This window comes from Quercus suber, unplaced genomic scaffold (genome assembly GCF_002906115.3).
Source record: "Quercus suber isolate HL8 unplaced genomic scaffold, Cork oak 2.0 scaffold_750, whole genome shotgun sequence".
NCBI classification, from domain to species: Eukaryota; Viridiplantae; Streptophyta; class Magnoliopsida; order Fagales; family Fagaceae; genus Quercus; species Quercus suber.
The window spans coordinates 297,090-322,754 of record NW_027070186.1 but is presented as its reverse complement, the minus strand read 5'-3'; the positions used below and the strand labels follow the sequence as shown (position 1 = coordinate 322,754).

At 40.4% G+C, this 25,665-nt stretch overlaps 4 protein-coding genes across 8 annotated transcripts; 1 reads left to right on the top strand and 3 right to left on the bottom strand.

Annotated features, from left to right (window-relative positions):
- Positions 1-774: 774 nt before the first annotated feature.
- On the top strand, positions 775-4,309 carry LOC111997195 (pentatricopeptide repeat-containing protein At4g18975, chloroplastic). Of its 4 annotated transcripts, XM_024029258.2 has the most exons (8): positions 779-1,236; positions 1,315-1,395; positions 1,508-1,584; positions 1,951-2,047; positions 2,240-2,383; positions 3,404-3,613; positions 3,703-3,943; positions 4,011-4,309. In XM_024029258.2, the coding sequence occupies exons 1-7, from the start codon at positions 1,177-1,179 to the stop codon at positions 3,901-3,903; spliced, it is 870 nt and encodes a 289-aa protein (XP_023885026.2). In that variant the 5' UTR covers positions 779-1,176; the 3' UTR covers positions 3,904-3,943; positions 4,011-4,309. The 4 variants fall into 4 exon arrangements, with proteins under 4 accessions (XP_023885028.2, XP_023885026.2, XP_023885027.2 ...); XM_024029260.2 differs by lacking the exon at positions 4,011-4,309 and having other exon boundaries at positions 775-1,236; positions 3,713-3,841; XM_024029259.2 differs by having other exon boundaries at positions 1,324-1,395; positions 3,703-4,309.
- A 933-nt stretch (positions 4,310-5,242) lies between these two features.
- Positions 5,243-24,359, bottom strand: LOC111997197 (subtilisin-like protease SBT5.6). Its single transcript, XM_024029261.2, has 9 exons — positions 24,015-24,359; positions 23,725-23,917; positions 23,450-23,626; positions 23,135-23,246; positions 15,703-16,264; positions 15,242-15,339; positions 6,641-6,998; positions 6,304-6,520; positions 5,243-5,954 (listed from the first exon to the last, which is right to left on the bottom strand). The coding sequence occupies exons 1-9, from the start codon at positions 24,144-24,146 to the stop codon at positions 5,419-5,421; spliced, it is 2,385 nt and encodes a 794-aa protein (XP_023885029.1). The 5' UTR covers positions 24,147-24,359; the 3' UTR covers positions 5,243-5,418.
- LOC136064730 (uncharacterized) lies at positions 11,026-13,228 on the bottom strand. 2 transcript variants are annotated; one of them, XM_065766835.1, is made up of 3 exons: positions 13,099-13,228; positions 12,596-12,999; positions 11,026-12,511 (listed from the first exon to the last, which is right to left on the bottom strand). In XM_065766835.1, exons 2-3 carry the CDS (start codon positions 12,923-12,925, stop codon positions 12,110-12,112), a joined length of 732 nt encoding a protein of 243 aa, XP_065622907.1. In that variant the 5' UTR covers positions 12,926-12,999; positions 13,099-13,228; the 3' UTR covers positions 11,026-12,109. The 2 variants fall into 2 exon arrangements, with proteins under 2 accessions (XP_065622907.1, XP_065622909.1); XM_065766837.1 differs by lacking the exon at positions 13,099-13,228 and having other exon boundaries at positions 12,596-13,089.
- A 419-nt stretch (positions 24,360-24,778) lies between the features above and the next one.
- LOC112037292 (uncharacterized) lies at positions 24,779-25,365 on the bottom strand. The gene is made up of 2 exons (XM_024070102.1): positions 25,187-25,365; positions 24,779-25,145 (listed from the first exon to the last, which is right to left on the bottom strand). The coding sequence occupies exons 1-2, from the start codon at positions 25,363-25,365 to the stop codon at positions 24,779-24,781; spliced, it is 546 nt and encodes a 181-aa protein (XP_023925870.1).
- Positions 25,366-25,665: the final 300 nt, after the last annotated feature.

The following is a 25,665-nucleotide window of genomic DNA, read 5'->3' as shown; positions in this document are numbered from 1 at the left end:
GAGTTTTTGTAAAAATAAAAACTGAGATGTTGGATAAGTTGTAAAATGATATGGTAAAATAAATAAAGTAAGTTTTGAAAATGCAAAATATACATTTTTTTTTCTATTCTTAAATGCTAGTGCCCTAAGAGCACTTGAGCATTAGCATTTGGTATTTAGAAAATGTCTCATTTTACCATCTTAAAAGTCATTTAATTTATTATACTATACTATTTTACAATAGAATAAGACTTAGGTACAATACTTAAGTTCTATTTTTTAGGTTCTCTTTTAAAATTCTCCATGTGAATTTTTTCTCATGAGATGGAAGTATATTTTTTAGTTAAGTAGCCACATGACTAAATCATAAGAGAGAATCTAGGAACTGCACTTAAGGTACTGTACTTAAGTTTTGTCCTTTACTTTACAATATACTCAACATTCCAACTTTTATTTTACCATATAATACATCAAAATTAAGTACAGTACCTTAGGTGCTATTCCTTAAGTTTTTCTCTTAGGATTCAGTCATGTGGCTATTTAATTAAAAAATATACTTTCATCTAATGAAAAAAATTCACATAATAGAATTTTAAGCGGAAACTAAAAATAGCACTTAAATACTATACATAAATCTTATACTTAAAATAATATATCTACACAATAAAATAATATAACCTAATAACAAATAAAACCTAAATATTCAAATAAAATCCAAACCCAATAAAATATTATTAAAAAAAAAAAAAAAAAAAACCATGGTGGCCCTCTTTCTTTTCTTCTTATTTTTTCTTTCTGCCTCACTCAGTTGCTTGCTCTTCCTCTCCTCTGCTCGACGTCTCTGCTTCACTCTCCGACGAAACCCAGGCTGGAGCATCAAGCCAGGCCGATCTCTCTCACCGTGAATCTTTTTTTTTTTTTTTGTTGCGGTGATTTGATGGTGGATTCGGCAGTGGTGGGTTCAGATGGTGATGGGCGGATTGGTGGCGGTGGCTTCCGATGGTCGGCCTGTGGGTAGCTTCCGATTGGTGGGTCGGCTCTTATCATCCTATTCATGCTTATCAATAAGTGCAAGCCTACAACAATCTAATGCCATAGGCCCAACCATAACAAGCCCACACCCCAAAGCCACTGGCAACACCCTCTGGGTCTGCCTCTCAAAAATACCGTCTGGGTTGAACTTGCTTGCTGTTGTTGATGATGATTTGCAGAAACTCATTTTGTTGCCAATTCTCCTTATCATTAGGAATGAGTCAGGTGATTTGTTGGGTCACTATAAATTCTTTCTTTTTCTTCTTCTTCTTCTTTGTGTTGCCTTTAATACTTATTGTACAGTCTCATCAGGTTAGGAAAACTGAGGTGGAGTTGTTGTTGTTGAGTTCCGAGCTCTCAAATTTCACTATCCTCACTACAAAGGCAAGCACCAAAATTTTTTTATATTTAAAAAACGAATATTTCAATTAGAGTTAGTTAGTTTGTTAAAATATTGATGTTTTATATCTTCGAATTTGTCCCCTGTAACATGTAGGCAACAATGAATTCCCAAGTCAAATGCTCCGTTAATCAAAGTGGACAACTGATAACTAATTCTAAAGCTGTTGAGAGGTACACCCCATTTCTATTCCTTCATGTTTATGAACAGTTTCTGTTTTTAAGCCAGTTTTACTTCCATCATCTTGATTCATTGTGTAAAAATGTTTGGTTGTGCTGTGCTTGTGCTTGACTTTAACTCTGAATGAAATGTTGGCATGATTATTTTCTTTGTCTAATGAGTTTTAGTTCTAATAGACTTCCTTCTCCCATAAGAAAGTGTGGAGGGTGATTTTGTCGGTTCAAAACTCACTGGGTGCCTGTGTAACTTACAAATGAAGAAAAATGTTAGCATTGTTGTTTGGAAAATATTTGTCGCAGGTATGATTAATTTTTAGATTTTCACAGTTGCTTCACCTAGATTTCTTCACTTGAATATAGGAAAATGATAAAGAAGGTCGGTAAGAGAGAACACCACTTGTGGAAGAGAAGAGACTCAGCTGGGTCTGGGCAAAAGGCACTTCATCTTGTCAGAATTGTATGTTGATTGATCGTTTCTTATATTTCCATTCTGTTTTTTCCTTTTGTCATGTTTTTATGTGATAATTAAGAGCACTTGCTATTGGGTGTTGATGGAAAATTACTAGTTTTAGAAATTGAACTAGATAGGTAAGTGTTAAATTTTTTCTATAACTTCTTTAATTGGTTGGATGTACATTTTGAAATACAGGTTTCTGGGCTTCCTAATGAGAAGGAAGCTGTTTATGGAGCATTAGATAAATGGACTGCTTGGGAGACAGAATTCCCATTGATCGCAGCAGCTAAGGCTTTAAGAATCTTAAGGAAGAGGAATCAATGGAAGCGAGTAATTCAAGTATGAAACACCTATTCCTTTACTGTCTGCTGTAGTTAATCTATAATGGCATGCTACAACCTCTATGAACTCGGTTACTATATAAGTATATTGCAATTGCAGATTATGATGTTCCATTTGAGGGATGCTCCAGTCACTGTAATTCATTTTGCAATATCTATATAGTTACATTTAGTAAGGTGTAAGGTTCAGACTGCTTAGAACGGAGACCTCAACCAGCCTGACTCCCTTGAGTCATTATTGTTTGCTTGTAAACATAATAACAGATATAATTGATGGCATGAACTAAGTTTGCTCGCTGTAGTAGCAAGTGCAGGATGGCCTGACCGCTATGTTAGGCAAAGCCATTAAAAGGTTCATTCCATTGGCTATGATAACTAAAGGTGCCCACTGCCCAAATTATTTGCTTGGCCCTTTCTTTTATAGTCTTTATCTTGGGATAAAGAATTTAGATAAATTTTGTAGACTATAATGGCCTTAATGGGATTATACCTAAATCAAGTGTCTATTATTTCTTTAGGTATTGAATTTAATTCACTAACTGAGACCTGATGAAGTAATGTCTTCTCAATCTGAGTTGGTTTGTGTTGCTTTAGCAATAGCTACGTAGTTCACAAGATTTTGACTTAGGCTAGGTTGGTTCTAGGTTGATGATGAACAGAACTGAGTTGTATCACTGATGATTTTGCCATTCAAATATTGTAACTGCACTATCAAGCTGCCAATCTCAAACATGGTGGAAGACAAGAGGACAGTAATAAAGAAAGGAAAAGGAAACACTGACAGTTATGCCGAGAGTCTTGTGGCTCTGTGGCATTACCCGGTTCTTCCTACTGGAGGAACCAAAGTTCGAATCCCCCTTCACCTATAGATGTAGTAATTTATACACCTGCATCAGAAGATAAATCAAATGATTGTATGCTCTTAAGGCTACTTTCTTGATAATCATCATATTAAATGAATATATATCAATTATGTGACTTTTTACAGCTCCTATAATACTTACTAATCTTCTGTAAGGTGGCCAAGTGGATGTTGAGCAAAGGTCAAGGGGCAACAATGGGAACGTATGACACCCTTCTACTGGCATTTGATATGGATCAGAGAGTAGATGAGGCTGAATCTTTGTGGAACATGATTTTGCACGTACATACTCGCTCTATCTCGAAGCGGTTGCTTTCTAGGATGATTTCTTTGTATGATCATCATAACATACATAAGATAATGGAGGTAAAAGGAATACCACGACACTTGCAATATCACACCTTGCACAGATTCTGTTCATGATGCTAAACTTCAATTCTTTTTTAAAAATTCAGGTTTTTGCAGACATGGAGGAGTTGGGTGTAAAACCAGATCAAGATACTGTCAGGAGAGTCGCACATGCCTTTCAGAAATTGGGACAAGAAGAGAAGCAGATGCTGGTTCTTAAAAGGTACCAGTCTAAATGGAAGTATGTCCACTTCAAAGGTGAGCGGGTGAGAGTGAGAGCAGATGTGTACAAAGAAGATAATGCCTGATCCAATTGAAGTTGGAGCTTTTGGCATCGAGACATGCCAGGTCTGTCTTCCCTCTTGGACCTTGCTAATTAGAGAAGACTACTATTGAAATTTTACAGTTTTTGCAGCTTGAGATCATTATTTCAAGGTAATGTTTTGGTTGAGACTGAGGCAAGCATGCCCGCCACTGATCATTAATCAATCAATACTTGTTCCTTTGGAACTTATGGTTCTACTACATATTACTTACCAACACAATCTGGACGGACCTGTTGATAGAGATATGTACAGAGGATTCTTATTCATCATTCAGGTCATGTTTTCTAACCCCCAATCAATTCTAAATGGTTTTGTTGTAATATAAATGTACAGATTAGGGGCAAGATTTCCCTTGACTACAAGCTAAAAGAGAGTTTTGTTTAAGATAGAGGATTTCTATTCATCATTTAGATCATGTTTTCTAACCTCTAATCATTTTTGAAGTACATAAGGCTCCGCTGTATTATTCTGAGGGAATCAAATGCTTTTCAATGGATGCATTGAAAATAATAAAATTGTGATGCTGAATATATAAAACTAGTTCCAGGGTGTGCTAACCACAAACGTGTTAATGTGAAAGTGGAGAGGGGAAAATAGCTTTAGAGCTTTAGATCATTTCTGCAAATAATGTAGCACAGTTTCTTTTGTAGAATCTTCTCCATTTCAGAGGGATGAAATTCATATGTGGCGTATGAGTTCTCTCCGGGTGATAGCCACATTCTTGGCCCAAAACATTGTAATCGTTTCTGTAACAGTATTACCTTTGCAGGAAGTGGACTTATCATGACATATTGGAAAATTATTAATACCATTTTGGAACTAATATTTTCTCCTCATTGTATGGCAGTTCCAGGAATGAATTTTACCTGTAGAATTCATCATTATGTGTGAAGAGAGTATTGCTTTCATAGTACTGGAATAATCACTTAATGCAATGAGACATAACGTGCAATTACCTCTCTCTCTCTCTCCCCCCTTAAGGGTTGACACCCATATTTCATGACAAACATCAACGTGCTAACGGAAAGAAAATCATCTACTCCTGCTAAAATGTTGCCAGAAAAGAATTTCCTGTTATGCTTCATTTATCCCTTTCAACAATAAGATTATGGTGTTAATTTGTGCTATTATCAGAAAATTTAGCTCAGAATATCTTGTGCTTGAAAGAATTCAAACTGAGCTTAAGAATTTCCCGAGCAGGATTAGAATATGTTTGAGAATCCTTGTACATTTGTTCATGTAAACGTATCACAAATTTCTGTTTGCTCAAAATAAGCTTTCGGGAAGCAAAGAGTAATTGCATATCTTAAAAAAAAGAAGCATACAGTAGTTATTGTTTACAATCCTGGAAAATGTAAAACGAGACCCTGTGACATTTCTTACCCTCTTTGCTTATAAATAATATCTTTTTTCTAATATATGCACCTATAAATTGGACAAGAACTATAAAACTATATAGAACACATTGGATGAGTCTTACTCACCAAGAAATTATAATTAAGCTAAAGACACTGCCATTGGGCTTCTTACAAAATGGACTCCATCAGTCCAAGTATACCCCCCAAAAGCATACTCATCCTTGTGAGGCTTGCTGAGCATGTCAGTTTGCACAGTGATTGTGAAGCTCTTCTTCTGTCCAACATGATTGAAGAACAAAATACTTGGGGAGGCCTTGATGGAGAATCCCAAGGGTGGTCTGACACTAAAGAAGTACACACTCTTGCTAGGACCAACGTTTGTGACTGTCCTATTAACGGTTACGGTGCCATTGAGTTTGTGGATTGCTAGGGATGGATAGTTGAGGTCGATTGCTGTTGGTAGTGCTTTTGGACACTTGAATGTTGGGTCAACTTTCTGGAGTGAACTATTTGTGCTGCAGAAGTAGAGAAGGTAGTCTGTATATGAAGCATCATACACTAGACCAGGGTCTGCTGCTTTTGTGGGGCGCAAGTGGCCAGACCCATATGCAAATGGTGTAGCTTCATTGCCAGATTCATCAGTCAATGGCAAACCCAAGTTGTTTCTTAACGTTGCTGCGAGACAGGAATGTGAAAGATTAGAAAATGTAGGCCATAGCAATCAAACTAAAGTACTAACAAGTAGAGCTTAAGACACAGAATATAGGGACGACAAACTATAACTGGGTGAAATTGAGTCCATTTCACAGTTAAGATTTTATTTTATTTTCTGAATAATTTATAGAGTGTCACACTATTTAAAATTTTAAATGTTACACCAATCTATTATCTTTAGATTGTAATATTTAGTCTGAATTATGAAATGGATCTATTTTAAATGGAGAATTTTTATCCTGAATAAATAAGACTACCATTTCCAATTACTCAATTCAGGAAATGTAGTCACATATTCACACATTTATACCTGTGGTCATGAGGGCAGATCTTATTGCTGCACCACTCCAAGTAGGGTGAATTGCTTTGAGAAGTGCAGCTACAGCAGACACATGAGGGCAAGACATTGAAGTTCCAGAGATTATATTGTACTGAACAATTCGGTTGTCTTGATATTGCAACTTTGTAGGAGGATCGGCCTCGCTCCATGCCGCCAGTATATTCAGTCCTGGAGCTGTGATGTCAGGCTGCAAACCACATCTATAATTAAAAATACTGTGGATATATTTATGTTAAATCTGTATGCTAGTAAAAAAACCAAGAGGAGCTTTGAGATCAAATAAAATAAAGGGTACAAATTTATTTACCTTGAGAATACTAGGGTCAATAACATTAGGACCTCTACTAGTGAATGCTGTCAAAATAGGTGCTGGCTTGATATGTACCAAGGTTTTCCCAGGTATGATAGTAGCCATTGGATTCTTGGTGGAGTTGATGTATTGATAAATTTTACTTGCATCGTCATAAGTCACAGCTGAGGCAGGAAGCAAATGAGCATCACATGCTATCTCTGCTCCATTTGCAACACTGTTTCCAAGTATAAAACCAGCACCACCAGCCCTTTTCACTTCTATACCTTTTCCAACATTTGTCCCCTTACCTGTCATGCACAACACTATCTTTCCCTTGGCTTTCTCGGGTGAAAGAGAGCCAGGAAGGCATTGTCTGCAACAATTAATTAGTCCAATTTCAAACAAAGTCATGATTAACTCAAAATGAAAAATCTATCTTTGTAATCAAATAAAATGGAAGGGAGAAAATACGCGCTAGGATGCCTATTATGATTGTACGGGCTGACTATAGCCCGCGGACATAAGAATAGACGAGCCCATTATTTACACGAGGCCTTAAGTGGACGGACCTTAAGTGGACAGACCTGATACGGACGGAGTGAAGAAAGATGGGCTAGTTGGCCATGGGCCTGTTGGACCCCTTAGTGGGAATACTTTAGCCCATTTTCGTAAGGCCCTAAACAGAGTCCTTGGGCTACTTAGACTCTAGAAATCTTATGTATTTGGTAAAGATCTTTCCTATAAGGAGAAAATCTGTCCACCACGTTTCGGACTCTAAAAAGGAGGACTCCTACAAGGAAAAAACTTGGATGCCAAGTCTAAGAGGAAAAACTTTCGACTACTATAAAAGCCCTAATACTCTCATCAATAAAGGTACGCATTTTTTACCCTCTCTAGCACTCTAGAATTGTGAGAATACTTTCTAACTTGACCTTCGGAGGGTATTTGGCCGGCACCACACCGGTGCCCTTTGATAGGTTTTCTCCTTTGTCTTGTGTAGGTTAGCATACCAGCGTGAAGGCATTGTGTGACTCACTGGTGAATTTCTCAGCTTCATCAGTTGGCGTCGTCTATGGGAACGTGAGAAGAAAGCAGTCAGACGTTGCTTCATCCTTGAGACAGAAGGGTTGCCTTGTGCTTACTCGCTCGATGGCAACAACCAACGACATCCAAGGAGAGGAACTACCCACGACCACACTCAAAAGACAGGTTCGGACCCTCACTGCGGCCATAGAGCACCTCACCAAGCAAAATCATGACCTAGAAGAACAGCTGCGTCAAAGAAACACTGCACCCAACAACCGGAGGGAGGACCAGGAAGGTACCAGCGCCATGCAAAGAGACCGAGAAGGGCCTGAAGGGAGCAACGCCCTAAGCAGGCCAGAACGACAGAACACGAGCCTCCCATCCCTCATGGATGCGACTCCTCCGCCTATGTTCGCGGAGATGCAGGCGATGAAAGAACATATGGAGGTCATGATAAACGCCCTAAAGGGACGAGTGTCTAGTGACCTGGACGACCTAGTGAACTGGATTGACTCTCCATTCACCGGCCCCGTCAATTCCTTTCCCCTACCACACAAGTTCCGAATGCCACAAATAAAGAGTTATGATAGGGTCAAGGATCCCCTAGACCACCTGGAGACATTCAAGACCTTGATGCATCTATAAGGGGTACCGGACGAAATCATGTGTAGGGCCTTCCCAACCACACTGAAGGGTCCCGCGAGAATTTGGTTCAGTCGGCTGACGCCAAACTCCATTAGCACTTTCAAAGAATTAAGCGCTCAGTTCACCTCGCACTTTATAGGGGGACACAGGTACAAGAAATCCACGACATGCTTAATGAGCATCAGGCAAAGAGAGGACGAGACACTAAGATCCTACATAACCCGCTTCAATAAGGAAACGCTCTCGATCGATGAAGCCGACGACAAAATACTGGTGGCGGCTTTCACGAATGGGTTGCGGAAGGGCAAGTTTTTGTTTTCACTATACAAAAACGACCCCAAAACCATGTCAGAGGTACTCTATAGGGCCACCAAGTACATGAACGCGGAAGACGCGCTACTTGCACAGGAGGAAAAGCCCAGGAAAAGGGAACGCCAGGTGGACGTGCGTCAGGATCAAGGGCAGAAAAGACCAAGGACAAGAGACAGAAGGGACGAAAGGCGCCTTAAGCCCCCGGGCGGAAGGTTCACAAGTTTCACCCCTCTGAACGCCCCGATTGACCAAGTTTTGATGCAAATCAAAGACGAGGAAACACTGACATTCCCGGGAAAACTAAAGAGTGACCCAAGCAAACGGCCGTGAGACAAATATTGTCGTTTCCACCGAGATCACGGCCACCACACAGCCGAATACGCGCAAACGGAGCAGCAGGAGCCACAAGCCCTCAGACAATGGAATATCCACACGGATGAATCATCAAACAAGCAAGCTGGAGGCACCGGGGTAGTAATTCAAACCCCTGACGGAGAGAAAATCGAGTGTATGATTCAGCTGGACTTCCCAACAACCAATAATGAGGCCGAATATGAGGCATTGGTGGCAGGATTAGACCTGGTGAAAGCAGCAGGCGCCGAGGCCATGGTTGTACATTGCGATTCGCAGGTAACAGTCAGTCAGATTAGCGGCACCTATGAGTGTAGAGGGGAAAAGATAAAGAAATACTTGGAAGAGGTCAGGAGACGGATCGACACCCTCCAAGTCACATTCGTCCAAATCCCAAGGGAGGAGAATGAATGTGCTGACCGGCTCGCAAAAGCCGCCTCCGCAGAGGTCATGATGGCCCCCAATCAGGTATTGTCGTTCATCCAGAATTCCTCAATCATTAACAGTAGGGTAGAAGTGCAGGAAGTAAACCCATAATACAAATGGACTACGCTGCTAACGGCCTACCTGAAGGAAGGCACGCTCCCAGACAACAAAGACGCAGCAAGAAAACTGAAAGTTCGAGCTTCGCAATTCATAATAATCAATGACGTCTTATACAAGAGGGGATTCTCACAACCATACCTAAGGTGTTTGGGCCACGAGGAAGGAGACTACGTAAGAGAGAGGTCCATGAGGGTACCTGCGGAAACCATTTGGGGGCGCGGTCTTTAGTACACAAACTGATCCGAGTAGGATACTATTGGCCTACAATGCAGAAGGACGCACAAGCCTACGTCAAGACTTGCGACAAATGTCAAAGGTTCGGTAACCTAATTAGGCAACCAACCGAAGAACTGACACCCATGACGGCCCCTTGGCCGTTCGCCCAATGAGGGCTAGACATCATGGGCCCTCTCCCAACGGCTGCACGACAGCTGAAATTTCTAGTGGTAGGGATCGACTACTTCACTAAGTGGGTGGAGGCAGAAGCTCTGGCTACTATCACGGAGAGAAACATCAGGAGTTTCGTATGGAGAAATATCATATGCAGATTCGGGATACCAAGGGTACTCATCTCTGATAACGGAAAACAGTTTGACAACAAGGCATTCCAAGATTTCTGCTCGGAATTAGGCATCAGAAATCACTACTCATCACCCGCACATCCGCAGGCTAATGGGCAAGTTGAAGTCACGAACCGGTCCCTGCTCAAAATCATCAAAACCCAGCTCAAAGGGGCAAAAGGCATCTGGCCCGATAAGTTACCAAGTATCTTGTGGGCATATCGCACAACGGCAAGAACACCCACGAGAGAAACACCATTCAAGCTAGCATACAGGAGCGAGGCTGTCATTCCAGCAGAGATAAGGCTTACAAGTTATCGAGTGGAGAGCTACAATGACGACAAGAACGAAGGGGCTTTGCGGTTACAGCTAGACCTAGTCGACGAAGTCCGGGCTACAGCAGAACAAAGGTTGGCCCGATACCAAAACCTCATGGCAAAATACTACAACTCCAAAGTCAGATACAGAGACTTTCAGATCGGGGACCTTGTGCTATGGAAGGTAATGGGAGCGGCTAAAGATCCTTCACAAGGAAAACTTGGCCCAAACTGGGAAGGACCTTACAAGATCTCGTCTTGGCAGAGGAAGGGGACCTACCACCTTGAAACCATGGACGGACGAAAATTGCAACACCCGTGGAACACAGAGCACCTACGGAGATACTACCAATAAAGACGACATAAAAGGGCATCAACCCCTCCCCCCCAACTTTCCAGTTTATTTCTAAAGTTTTCAGTAGTTTTGCTTCGAATAGCTATTTCCATTATTTTTCTTTATCTTTACTTTGAACAAATCTCTCTACCAGTGCTTTTTTAAAGCCCAAGGGGGCAGGCACCTTTTTTCCCTATAAAGATTTCTTTCAGACTCTATTAAATTTTTCCTGCTTAATCTAGTTAATTCAATATCAGACGGTTAAAAATATGGTCCACATGATGGACGGATCATCCCAAGATGATGGAAATCTTAAGTCCTAGGACGGACCAGTAATATTGTCCACATGATGGATGGATCATCCCAAGAGGATGAAAACCTTAAGTCCAGATAGTGAACGGACCAGTAATATTGTCCACATGATGGACGTATCATCCCAAGAGGATGAAAACCTTAAGTCCAGATAATGGACGAACTAGTAAGATTGTCCACATGATGGACAGATCATCCCAAGAGGATGAAAATCTTAAGTCCAAATAGTGGACGGACCAGTAATATTGTCCACATGATAGACGGATCATCCCAAAAGGATGGTAACTACTAAGTCCAGATAATGGACGGACAAGTAATAGCGTCCACAGGCTGGGCGGATCATCCTACGATGATGGTAAATACTAAGTCCAGATAATGGACGGACCTGAAATATCTTCCGCAAGCTGGACGGATCATCCTAAAAGGATGGTAACTACTAAGTCCACATGATGGACGGACCCAAAATAACGTCCGCAAGTTGGAGGGATCATCCTAAAAGGATGGTATGTGCTAAGTCTACATAATGGACGTGCTCAAAAATAACAACCACAAGATGAACGGGTCATCCCAAAGGGTGATAGCACTTAGAATTTAGGCTAAGCCCACGTACTAAACGGACCATTCTAAAACGAATGGTATTTCTAAAAATCCCACGAACGGACAAATCATCTTAAGGGATGACGACCCTTGGTTAAACGGTTAATGGACGGAAGAATCGCATAAGCAGAACGGAGCTCATTTTAACAAGAAATGTACTTTAAAATAAAACACATGCATTTCACACGGATAAAACAAAGGTCAACGGACCTTGCAGAATGTAAACATACTGAACGGTCAATGATCACATAAACCCCATAAATATGACGGGTATTAAAAATTGTTCTACACTTGATACCAAAAAAAAAAAAAAAAAAGATTAATTAGTAAAACTAAATTATTACAAATCTGCTATCTCTCTCTCTTCAGCTGGACAGTCCCCAATGTCCTTAGCCTGGCTGTCCGCAACGGTTTGATCTATAGGAGCTTCGCGGACAGGGACGTTCTCGTCGAAAAGAACATCAGTGTCTTCAGACTGAACGGGCTAGACGGTTGAAGGCTCGAGGGCAGCGACAGCGACGGTGGATAAGTCTATATCTGGGTATAACGCCCTCACCTGACGGAGTGCATCGTCGAACCCGTCGTTATAAACAAGACTCAGTTCCGAAATGAGGGTGTCAGAGTCGCGGTACTCGCGTATCACATCCTCCTTAGCCTGACGGACCTCATCGTCTTTCTCCACCAGGGCTTTCTTCAGACGATCCGTCAGCTGGATACACTCGTCCCGAGTCGTCTCGGCCATCTTCAGCTTCTTCTCCTGGACGACCTTCCAGGCCTTGAGATCGAGCAGCTCCTCCTCCATCACCTTGGCTTTCTCACGAATTCGGCCAATAGTCGTCTCATGATTGAGACACCGTCCCATCATGCCTTTCATCATGATCATAGCCTGAGGGACAACAAAAATGCATAAGTAAAATATTTAAGGGCAGAAAATGGTGAACGGGTGGACCAAAGACGACGGAGTAATTACCTGAGCAATGTTCAAGAGGCCCGTCTCCCCCATCGTCTCCGTTGAGTGATTCCCCAAATCCTCGTAGTCGTCGGTAGTAATAATCGACGACAGCTTCTCGAGGGCATACTTGGAGTCCTCACGAAGCAAGACGGGTGGCTTCTTCTGGCTGCCAATCGGACCCGTCATCAGACCCTTGCCCGCACCATGTTTAGCCGGAGTGACCGACTTATTCCCCCTAACCATCAAGCCGACGACCGGCTCCAAGGGGACCTTGGGCTGTTTTAGTGGACAATCACCCTTCACGGGCAATTTCCTCTTCAGACTCTGCTTGCTGGAGCCCGTCCCCATGGGGTCTGTTCCAGCTTCTTTGTTCTTCGCAGCCTAGAGTCTTATAGCTGCTCGCCTCTTTGCATCCTCCATCTCTAAAAAAGGTAGACGGATTAAGAAATAATAATGATAATGACGGTAAAAACAGGTAATAAGGGTCGACGGACTCATGTAGACAGGTCTGCTTCTCGTACTTTAGTGCCGCCGAGGTTGGTTCGGGCCCGTCACAATACCAATGGATGGTGTTGAGGTTGACGAGCTTGGCCTACGTCCGCTCCTCGGGATTTGTCTTTGCAAAAATTCTTTCAAGGAAACTGAATTCCTCAAGGGTAATCTGGGGACGCCGTCGAACTGCATCAAAGAGGACAGACGTTAGAAACATTATAAAAATTATTAAACTGCACAGAGTCATTTACAACGGGCCATACCGGATGGGTTTAAAATGCCCCAAACTGTGTCAACGGGCATGAAGTCCGTCTCCCCTGGATGACACATCCAATTATCTCCTTCGATGAAAAAGTAGCGGCTCTTCCAGTCTCTATTTGAGTCTGGGGTTTCAAAAATCACTTTCAGGACGGGGCTCCTAGGGACGAATCTATACATGCCCCTCGACTTGTCTATCTCATCCGGATGGTAGCAGTGGAGGAACTCTTTTATCATAAGCCTTCTCCCACCGTCCGACATGGCTTCGTATAGAACCTCCATCGCGATGAAAACTCTCCAGGCATTAGGTGACACCTAGCTAACGGATATACCTAGGTATTTTAAGAGTTCGCGGTGTAACGAACTTAACGGAAATCTCAGGCCGGCCTTAAGCACTTGTTCATACACACCTACTCCATCAACTCCTTCGTAATAACATTTTTCTGACATGTAGGGTAGACAGAGTGGGATGTGGTCTGGGATTTGGTAACGGGCCCTAAGGGTATTAAAATGGCCTTCCTTGATAGTGGATGTGAAGGCGTGTACCGTCCACTCTGGAAGTATGATGAACTCCCTAAGTCCATCAGCTCCCACGACGGATCTAACTATTGGCTCTTCGTCGCCAGCTAAACCCTCTTGTATTTCGATCATCTCCAAGCCCTCATTTGTTAAGGACGAGGAGGATGATGACGGACTACTCTCCTCGCTCGGGGCGTCGTGGTCTTTGGGACCTGACGGGTATACCTCTTCGTAGTCCGCCCCATCACGGACGACCGATTGATTACTCGACGCATTAGACATGGCCTACAGGTAATGACAAAACCTAAGACTCTGACGGGTTTGGAAAGAACGACGGGCACATAAAAGTGTAAAAAAGAGATAAATAAGAGCTAAAATTAAAAGAGGACGGATAGGAAACTACTCACCAGAAGATTGGAGTAAGCAAAATGTTGCAGGCGACGGGTATGTGAGTGAACGGACTGTGCTCTGATAAGTGTGATGGATTCGCTCTGACAATTTTTTCCAGCAACAAGTGGAAAAATGAGGGGCGGAGGGGTCGATATTTACAAAGGGTGTGCACGGAAGACAAAGCGACACCTCATTCCAAAATAATGGCCATTGACAGGATGACACTTGGCACGGCTCATTAATGTGTTAACTCCTGATCTAACAATGCACGGAGGTAAGTTCACGGATCTAGGTATCATGAAAACATGATCGAGATTTAAAACCATCACCCCATGGGTCCATTCTCTTATCCATGACGGACCCATCGTGTGAGGGGGCAACTGAAAGGGAGAAAATACGCGCTAGGATGCCTATTATGATTGTACAGGCTTACTATAGCCCGCGGACATAAGAATAGACGAGCCCATTATTTACACGAGGCCTTAAGTGGACGGACCTGATACGGACGGAGCGAAGAAAGATGGGCTGGTCGGCCATGGGCCTGTTGGACCCCTTAGTGGGAATACTTTAGCCCATTTTCGTAAGGCCCTAAACAGAGTCCTTGCGCTACTTGGACTCTAGAAATCTTATGTATTTGGTAAAGATCTTCCCTATAAGGAGAAGATCTATCCACCACGTTTCGGACTCTAAAAAGGAGGACTCCTATAAGGAAAAGACTTGGATGCCAAGTCTAAGAGGAAAAACTTTCGACTACTATAAAAGCCCCAATACTCTCATCAATAAAGATACGCATTTTTTACCCTCTCTAGCACTCTAGAGTTGTGAGAATACTTTCTGACTTGACCTTCGGAGGGTATTTGGCTGGCACCATACCGGTGCCCTTTGATAGGTTTTCTCCTTTGTCTTGTGTAGGTTAGCATACGAGCGTGAAGGCATTGTGTAACTCACTGGTGAATTTCTCAGTTTCATCATAAAATAAGAGCCAAAGCTAGAGAGAAAAATTACCCCAAGTCGACTTTGGTCACGTTTGGGTTAACTATGTCTCCTCCGTATGCTAATGGGTACAACTTTGTTTCCAGCTTGTATGGAGTCACAGTTTGGCCCTAGTAATAATAGTTAAAAACAAAAGTGTGAATTGTGAAACCAACCCAAGGTATATAAAAAAGTAATTTAAGAGACTGAAAAACAAAAAAAGAACGAATTTGTATATAGTACATGTTTGATTAATTGATTACTGAGCATTTTAGTACATAATAGATACTACATACCCTTCATTTTTATTACTCTTTTTCTATAGAAAAGCCTTCCATAAATGATATAATAAATTACTAATGAAAACATAAAATTGGTGTCTATAATTTTGGTCAAATTATATTTCATTAATTCCTGAAATTTAGGGACTAAAATAGTATGTCAATAATATATATTTGCTTAAATTGTTCATAATTTGTCCAAGTACTCCTTACCTCAAATTTCATACCATTTCCAAGCAGAACAGGAGAGACAAACTCACGGTCAATACTACTAGCACCAACAGTGATAATCCATGGAGCCGGGTTGGATAAAGTTGAAGGTGCAGGGCCAGAGTTACCTGCACTACATGACACTACGATGTTTTTCTTGGCAGCATGGAGTGATCCAATTGCAATACCATCCTTAGCATAAGGATTAGGTTGATTAGTTCCAATGGAAATGCTTAACACATCAACACCATCAGCAATGGCATTATCAATGGCTTCCAACATGTCTTCGTCAAAGCAGGTGTTCCCCTCTGCTTTTGAACGGCCCGGTATTGGCCAGCAAACTTTGTATATGGCAAGGCGGACAAGTGGTGCCCCACCTGAGGCAGTGCCATGAGCAAAGCCACCAATGGCTGAGGTGCTATGAACCCTTCGACCTCCAACTGTTGAGGTAGTGTGTGTACCATGCCCATCTTTGTCACGGGGTGATCGATAATCCTCACTAGTGTTTAAAGAGCCATAGTATTTCTCGTAACCCTTAAGGTAGTATCGAGCTCCAATGAGCTTCCTGAAAAAATGTCAAATGTGAAATGAATTATGATTAGTTTTATAGATAGATTATATGAAATTAGTATTAATCTCAAATATATTCGGACGTTGAAAATGAATACATAGAATTTGGCTTACCTTCAATACTTTTTTAATCGGACATGTCTTTTTGTTTTAAATATACAATAGTAAATGGTAGTGGGTTTTAATTCCCACCTTTTATTTAGTTAGTGAATAATATGATAATCTCTCATTAAAACAAAATGATATTTCTTTTTAAAAAATATTAGAAGTAAGCCAAACTTAGATACAAAATAGTGATGATTTGGTAAGTTACAAATTATAAAATAGACTAATTCAAAGTTTTGGACTCCCTCAAAGTAACACATCTTATCAAATTTGGAAGTTCCAGTTTCCTTAAAGCAATAAAATGTTCCACAAATGTAGAGTGTGTAACGCGTTTTTGAATTTTGTCTTTAAATTTATTGTACTTAATATGAAACATGAAATCAATCCATTTCAATGACAAAAAATTATTTTTCAAGTTCAAAGTAAGTATAGAAGGAAGTTAACTAGTGAAATAAAAGGCAAACTTCACTCAAAATTATACGAGAGATACTTTACTATATATAATTGTGTAATAAAGCGGAAAGAAAACCAAGGTTTGATAACTTTTTCTAAAATTATCAAATGTGCCTCAAAGCAATACCCTACTCTATGGGGTTTAGCTAGGTAATGGATGCATAGTGCAACCTAGTATATAGCTAAGAAAAGTATGATTCAACCAATAACTTTGTTGTACTTTTTCTTGTGAAGATGGAGGAGTTCTAAATTCTAATTTCTTTTTATTGTGCTTCTTATCATTCATTGACACTTTTTTTTTCCTAGTGAAATTCTGAAATTATACACAATAGCAATTCATTCCTTTTTTTTCTTTTTCAGAGATCCTTCTTTCTATTCCAAATAGTGGATTCCTTAATTTATCAGAATCCCTACAAGCTCACTATATGAATATAATTAATAAACCTAAGTACTGGTAACATACTTTCATACATCAATGACAATTACTTCTATAATTTTCCCATTCCCCCTGAGACATGACATCTCACTGGCAAGCATATTAACCCCGCTAATGTCAGGTTCAAAAGGACGGGTCAGTTCAATCACAATCAATCACTAGCTCATTCTATGAAATGACCAAGAAATGTCTATCCATTGATTGAGGGCATCAATGTTGTTTTTTCCCTCTATAATTGGAAGTGGTCCACAATTGTGGCCCATTTCCCAAACCCTATATGACCTTAGGCATTGAAAAATGAGAAGAAGCCAAATAAATCTTCTTTAAACCCATTGGCCCATGGAGCACTGATAAAAGCTCACAAGATGGGAGGGAATGAGAAGAAGCTGAAACCAATTAAATCACATATTTGTTTGATTCAAAGGGAAATGGTGTAGGGATCTTCTTCTTCTTTTTTGGTGTAGGGATCTTCAACACAAAGCAATAAATACTTTTTATACAATTTAACCACAGAAAAATCTAACATAACAATCTATAAACGACACCAGTAGGACAAAATGCAAGCCCATTGGATAGTGCCACTCAGAATTGACTTTTGTGATGTCTTTGAAAATGTCCAAAGAGGCACAGGCTAATAAGTCTAATGTCCTTGAGTGTAAATCTAAATACAATGAAACAAGGTGTCTGTTATAAACTTATAATTAAATATCCTATGCATAGTATTGGATCTTTAGTACAATAGATTATAGTAATTTTCAGCAAAAGAAGGAGAAAAGAAAGAAAGGTGTCTGAAGAGGAAAAATTATGCATGACGGAGCTATCTGGACGGAGGTGGCACAGACAGATGTGGCATGTATGGACCGAACGGCCACATGGCATCCAGCCTATTGTTATGTGATCTCCAAGGAACCTTAAATAGAAAATACTTGCCGATTAGCCCTAGTTTATAGAGTCCCAACATGAGTAAAATTCTAGAAAATACACGCATTAATGAGTATCTTCCCCCTAAGAAAAAGACTTGTTGCGCAAGCAAAGGAGTCTGGCCCTACGCAACTATAAAAACCTAAAGACCCTCAAGAAAAAGGTACGCACAATTTCTATAAGACTCATACTCTCTAACATTGTTGGGACTCTCTTCTAACTTAACCTTCGGAGGGTCTTTGGCCAGTATCACACCGGTACTCTCGACAAGGTTTTCTTCTTTTTCTATGTTGGGCAGATCTGGTATCGAGTGTGTTGGAACCATGCAGCTCATTGGTGATTTTTTTCGGCATCATCAGTTGGCACCGTCTGTGGGAAATATGAGTAATCAATCATTGCTTTATCCCTGAGACAAAAGGTCGTACGGTCCAAACTCAATCGATGGCATCAGCCAACCAAGAAACTGGAAATCCCCCCACTGTTGTAAAATGGCAATTGCAGACACTCTCGGCTACAATCGAGCGACTTACTCAACAAAATAAAGCTCTTATGCAACAAAATAAAGCTCTTATGCTACAAAACCAAGCATTAGAAGTGCAAATTATGCAGCCACAAGAACATCAAGTCTTATCGCATGATCAACGTAGAAGTGGTCATAATCACTATCCACCCCTTCGAAATATTAAAGAAGGGAAGAGCAAATAGAAGAAGAAGGACGGATGCATGTCCATGAACAAAAGTGCACGGCCACTAAAAAAAAAGAAGATGGATGCATGTCCATGAACAAAAGTGGACGAACACAAACAAAAAAAGACGGATGCATGTCCATGAACAAAGGTGGGTGGACAAAAAAAAAAAAAAAAAAAAAAATGCATGTCCATGAACAAAAGTGGGCGGACACAAACAAAAAAAGACAGATGCATGTCCATGAACAAAGGTGGATAGACACACACACACACACACACACACACACACAAAAATTGATGACAAAGTAACACTCAGTCACGTCAGGAAGTCCATGACCCAAAGTAGACAGACAAAATACCATAAGAATAGGACGCTAATAAAGGACTACAACACGTCCCAAAGATTGAAAGTTCAGGCATCACGCGTCCCGGGGGCAGTGCATCAATGGCAAACCGTGCAAAAGGATGTCCAACCTTACGTATAAGCATACAACAAATGCCAACGCTTCAGCAAGACCTCAAGACTAAACACTACAAAAGGAAGTCGACAGACACCTAATCATCATCCCAATGGGATGGATCGACAAACAAGGATACCCACGATCAAGGATGCCAACAGCACTTGATTCTCATTCAAAATTTAAGTCCTACTACCTACGGGTGGAAGGACTAACCAAGTCACTCACAAGTGCCTTGGTACAAAATTTAAGTCTTCTTACCTACGGGTGGAAGGACGAACTAAGCCACCAATAAGTGTTTTGGTAAAAAAATTTAAGTCCTACTACCTACGGATGGAAGGACGAACCAAGTCACTTACAAGTGTCTTGGTACAAAATTTAAGTCTTTCTATCTACGGGTGGAAGGACGAACCAAGTCACTCATAGATGTCTTGGTCGAAATTTAAGTCCTACTACCTATGGGTGGAAGGACGAACCAAGTTACTCACAAGTGCCTTGGTACAAAATTTAAGTCTTTCTACTTACGGGTGGAAGGACGAATCAAGTCACTCACAGGTGTCTTGGTCAAAATTTAAGTCCTACTACCTATGTGTGGAAGGTCAAACCAAGTCACTCACAAGTGCCTTGGTACAAAATTTAAGTCTTTCTACCTATAGGTGGAAGGACGAACCAAGTCACTCACAAGTGCCTTGGTACAAAATTTAAGTCTTTCTACCTACGGATGGAAGGACAAACCAAGTCATTTACATGTGCTTTGGTTGAAATTTAAGTCCTACTACCTACGGGTGGAAGGACGAACCAAGTTACTCACAAGTGCCTTGGTACAAAATTTAAGTCTTCCTACTTACAGGTGGAAGGACGAACGAAGCCACCAACGAGTGTCTTGGTAAAAAAATTTAAGTCCTATTACCTACGGGTGGAAGGACGAACCAAGTCACTCACAAGTGCCTTGGTACAAAATTTAAGTCTTTCTACCTACGGGTGGATGGACGAACCAAGTTGCCTTGGTTGAAATTTAATGTCCTACTACGTACGGGTGGAAGGACTAACCAAGCCACCAACGAGTGCCTTGGTAAAAAATTTAAGTCTTACTACCTACTGGTGGAATGACGAACCAAGTCACTCACAAGTGCCTTGGTACAAAATTTAAGTCTTTCTACCTATGGGTGGAAGGACGAACTAAGTCACTTACGGGTGCCTTAGTCGAAATTTAAGTCCTACTATCTACGAGTGGAAGGACGAACTAAGTCACTCACAAGTGCCTTGGTACAAAATTTAAGTCTTCCTACCTACGAGTGGAAAGATGAACCAAGTCACCAACGAGTGCCTTGGTAAAAAATTTAAGTCCTACTACCTACAGGTAGAAGGATGAACCAAGTCACTCACAAGTGCCTTGGTACAAAATTTAAGTCCTTCTACCGACAGGTGGAAGGAAAAACCAAGTCACTCACGAGTGTTTTAGTCAAAATTTAAGTCCTTCTACCTACAGGTGGAAGGACGAACCAAGTTACTCACAAGTGCCTTGGTCGAAATTTAAGTCCTTCTACCTAGAGGTGGAAGGACGAACCAAGTCATTCATGGGTGCCTTGGTCGAAATTTAAAATCCTACTACCTACAGGTGGAAGGACTAACCAAGTCACCAACGAGTGCCTTGGTAAAAAATTTAAGTCCTGCTACTTACGGGTGGAATGACGAACCAAGTTACTCACAAGTGCTTTGGTACAAAATTTAAGTCTTTCTACCTATAAGTGGAAGGACGAACCAAGTCACTCACGGGTGCCTTGATCGAAATTTAAAGTCCTATTACCTATGGGTGGAAGTACTAACCAAGCCACCAACAATTGCCTGATACAAAATTTAAGTCCTACTAACTATAGGTGGAAGGATGAACCAAGTCACCCACAAATACCTTGGTACAAAATTTAAGTCCTACTACCTACGAGTGGAAGGACAAACCAAGTCACCTACGAGTGCCTTGGTGAAAATTTTAAGTCTTACTACCTGCGGGTGGAAGGACAAACCAAGTCGCCCACGAGTGCCTTAATGAAAATTCGAAGTCTTCCTACCTACGGGAGGACAGACAAACCATGTCACCCAAAAATGCCTTGGTCAAAATTTAAGTCCCCTGCGCCATAAATAATTTCATGCCAGCCTGTCAAAGACTAATAAGTCTCTCAGGATCCAAATCGAATCGTTACCCCATGGGTCCTTCGACTCCGAGATCACGGACCCATAGGGTGAAAGGGGCAACTGAAGAGAAAAAAGTATGCATGACAAAGCTATCTGGACGGAGGTGGCATGGACAGATGTGGCATGTACGGACCGAATGGCCACATAGCATCCAGCCTATTATTATGTGGTCTCCAAGGAACCTTAAATGGAAAATACTTGCGATACACGATTAGTCCTGGTTTATAGAGTTCCAACATGAGTAGAATTCTAGAAGATACATGCATTAATGAGTATCTTCCCCATAATGAAAAGACTTGTTCTGCAAGTAAAGGAGTCTAGCCCTATGCAACTATAAAAACCTAAAGACACTCAAGAAAAAGGTACGCACAATTTCTATAAAGCTCATCCTATCTAGCATTGTTGGGGCTCTCTTCTGACTTAACCTTCAGAGGGTCTTTGGCCGGTACCACACCGGTATACTCTCTACAAGATTTTCTTCTTTTTCTATGTTGGGCAGGTCTATCAAATGTGTTGGAACCGTGCGGCTCACTGGTGATTTTTTTCGGCATCAACAGTATCGTATAAAATTAATTTAATTATGAACCTTTATCTTTCTTTTTCTTTTTTCTTCAATAGGAGCTTCCTTAGTATATAAGCTTAGTACTAATTTTCTTTTCTTTCATACCTTAGTAAAAGGAACTTATTCTAATTTCAGTCAAAATGTGCCTGGGTGCTAGGGATGAAGAATGTTTGGCCATCTGAAAATGACATGAATTTTAGAAAAAGCAACCGATCAGGTTGAAAATTCAAATTCAAAACAACTTTGATTCAGAAAACTACAAATGCATGGGCCATTCACGAGAAAGGAGCTCCATTCAAAGATTCCCCAGTGTGGGACAACGCAAAAATTATTTTTTCACAAGGCAACATTTGCCTAGCTTTCACCATTAGTTATAGCTTGGGAAAAGCCAAACTGGGTCGAATACAAAATCACAAAAGCGACAAAATATTTATAAATGCTGATTGCAAAAGCTCCTATGCATGCCGTACTGGATAGGATTTCCAGGAGCACTTCTAAGAGATGCATGCTGAGTGGCAGTTCAAACTTCAAATTAGTATTGCAATTTCTAAAGTTCCCAAGTGTTATTAGTGAGATTGTGGAACAAAGATATATATATGTATATATCACTCCTCATAGTCATTTAAGAGACATGTTTGTCCATAAAAGAAAATTCAAAGTCTATTGGCTTTAATTCTAAACGTGCCCATGCATATATAATCATCGTTGAACACCCAAAAAAAGCAAATTCCTCAACACTGACAACACAGGCTGTCTAAGCATGAAAGATGATATTGATTTGGTAAATTGCTCATTTTTATTAGTTTATTTAGTTAAAACTTAAGTTACAGACTTACAGCTAGAAAAAAGAGAATTTTTAAGAAATTGTACCTAAATAAAAATAATAATAATAATAATAGATACTATTAGATAGGTAGAGGTAGATGATTAAAATAAGCTTGAAGAAAGGAAGAAAAAAAAAAAAAAACAAAGCATCAATGGTCATATCAAGAAGAAATCAAATTAATCTGCATGTTCCAAACCTAAAGAATTTAAAGAAGCTCTACTCACTCACCTATTACAATTGGATGAGTTAAAAGCAACTCCTGTTTGGCATATTCCTTTCCATGATTTTGGGACAGGTCCCATCCCTTCATCACTGAAGCTCTTTGATTCTGGCCACACACCTAATCAAAACCACACTCATCACATTCTATCATATATATTGCCCTCATCCACTTGATGACGGTGTGTGTCTATATATATATATATATATCTTACGCACATATGGGTTACTAAACTACAAAGATGATGGTAGTATCTTCACATGTCAAACAGTAACGTGGCCAAAAGTACATGAATTCTAGCTTGAATTGAAACTGGTACGTACCACTATCCAAGACCCCCACTATTACTTCTTCGCCATATTTAGCTTTGGACAGTAAGTCTCCTCCGCTCCAGGGATACTTTGGTTTTGTATCTAAGCCTAAAAACTCCCATGACCTTGTGGTATGTAAAGAATACTTTCTTGGGTTGCTCTGATACACCGATACTACTTCCTCCAATTCTGTTCAAAACCATTGTTTCAATATTAGATATATATATATATATATCAAAAAGAGAGATTAATGATTGGAAACAAACTCATGTGGTGTTTTTGTTTACCAGATAATTGGGAGGCTTCTTCGGGTGTGAGCAATGCTGCGAAGCCATTGATGCTATGCTTGTAGCTGTAAATAAGGGAGGCTCTAGCTTCTTCCTCATTCTTTTTTACAGAGAGCAAATATGAATGATGGGTTTCTTTTATCTCATTCAATGTATTTTCTCCACTATGCTCTCCAAAGTACACTATGTAAACCTGTGGTGGCCAAAAACATTGTGTAAAAACAAAACTTTTTGTAGAATAATGAAGCTTAGAAACAAACAAAACAAAGCGATTTGTTTAAGAAAAAAACCTGTTGTTCTACGCATGAGGCTAAGAGTGGAAGCAGAAGGAGGATGAAGATTATGGGGATTCTCTTCATTGTTGCTAAAATGCTAATAATATGGGGGTAGTATAGCATCTTAAACTCATGTATAACTAGCATTTATATATGTTGAGAGAATCTTATCTTTCTAAAGAGCAAATCATTCTCTCTAAAAATTAATCAGTCCCACTACTAAAGTTTTTAGTAGAGTAGGGACCTGGATATTTGCTGTCTGATGAATATTGTGGACTACATATAATTAAGCTTCCCTTTCATATGGAATCATGGAGTTCTCTTTTCGGTAGGATGTAGACGGATTTACAGTCTCTCTCAATAATTAGAAGATTAAAACTGTATGGACTTCTTCACTCTGCCACACAAGCTATTAACCTCCCTACAGATCCTACCCATATATTTTTAGAGGGCTCGGATTAAATTTACTGGGTCATAAACATTTAAAATTAGTTTGACCAATAAAAGTCGTGCATTAACGGACATAATACTAGAAGAAGCATCCTATAATTGGTGAGCCTAAAGTGAATTTGTGTAAAGCAATAAATTTAAGTACACACCAATAATTGATTCTCAAAAATTTTAAATAAAAAAAAAATACATACCAATAATTCAAAAAACATACTTTTTTTTTTTTTTTGGAGAAAACAACTTGGTACTTTATTAAAATTGGTTTGCCATATTGGCTACATCTTGTTCAACAACTGTAAATAATAGAGTAGGGTCTTCCTCCATCCAAACTACATAGTTAGAGACATTAATGAGTATCTTGCTAAACTATGTGCTAATCTATTGTCTTTTCTTCTACAATGAGTGTATAGCAATTTTGAATAACAATTTGAAAAAACAATGTTGTCCTGAAGTAGTGGCTCCACTGAAGCTATTGATTGACCCCCTGCTTTGAGTGAGTTAATTATAAGTTCAGAATCGCCTTCAAGTACTGCTTCTGTGATGCCTATTTCCTGTCCAAACTCCAGAGCCTGTGCAGCTGCTATTGCTTCTTTCTCAATTGGTTGAAATGCTGGTGCAGTGAGTTGAGCTAAAGATGCAATAACAGCTCCTGAGTGATCCCGGATTTCCACCCCTATCCCGCTCTTGTTTTCCTGTCTGAAGATCGCGCCGTCAAAATTTATTTTGAAATCGCTTACATTACATCAGGTGGCTTCCACTTCATCCTTGGTCGTGGCAACGCTAAGGGTTGAGGAGGAATTTTGGCAATAAACTCATCAAGCCTCTCCTTCGCCTGGGCTGCAATCAGGTCTAAAGGACAAAACGGTCTGTGAAGCCGAGCCTGGTTTCGCTGGTGCCATATGGCCCACGTCGTCATCGCAAAAAGCTCCGAATTGCCATGATTATTGAGTATCCAGGATAAAAGCTCCTTGAAGTTTGTGGGACTTATATTCTGGCAAGCACTCCACTTTGAAGTTGTCCATGCTGAACTGAGCTTGCTGCATGACCATAGTGCGTGTAACGTAGTCTCCTCTTCCATCATGCACCGTTCGCATAGTGCATTTTCAGTAATATGCCGCCGACTCAAGTTTGCTTTTGTGGGGATAGCTTCATGGCAAGCTCGCCACACAAAATTTTTTTATCTTATTTGGAACTCTCAAAACCTAGATTCTATGCA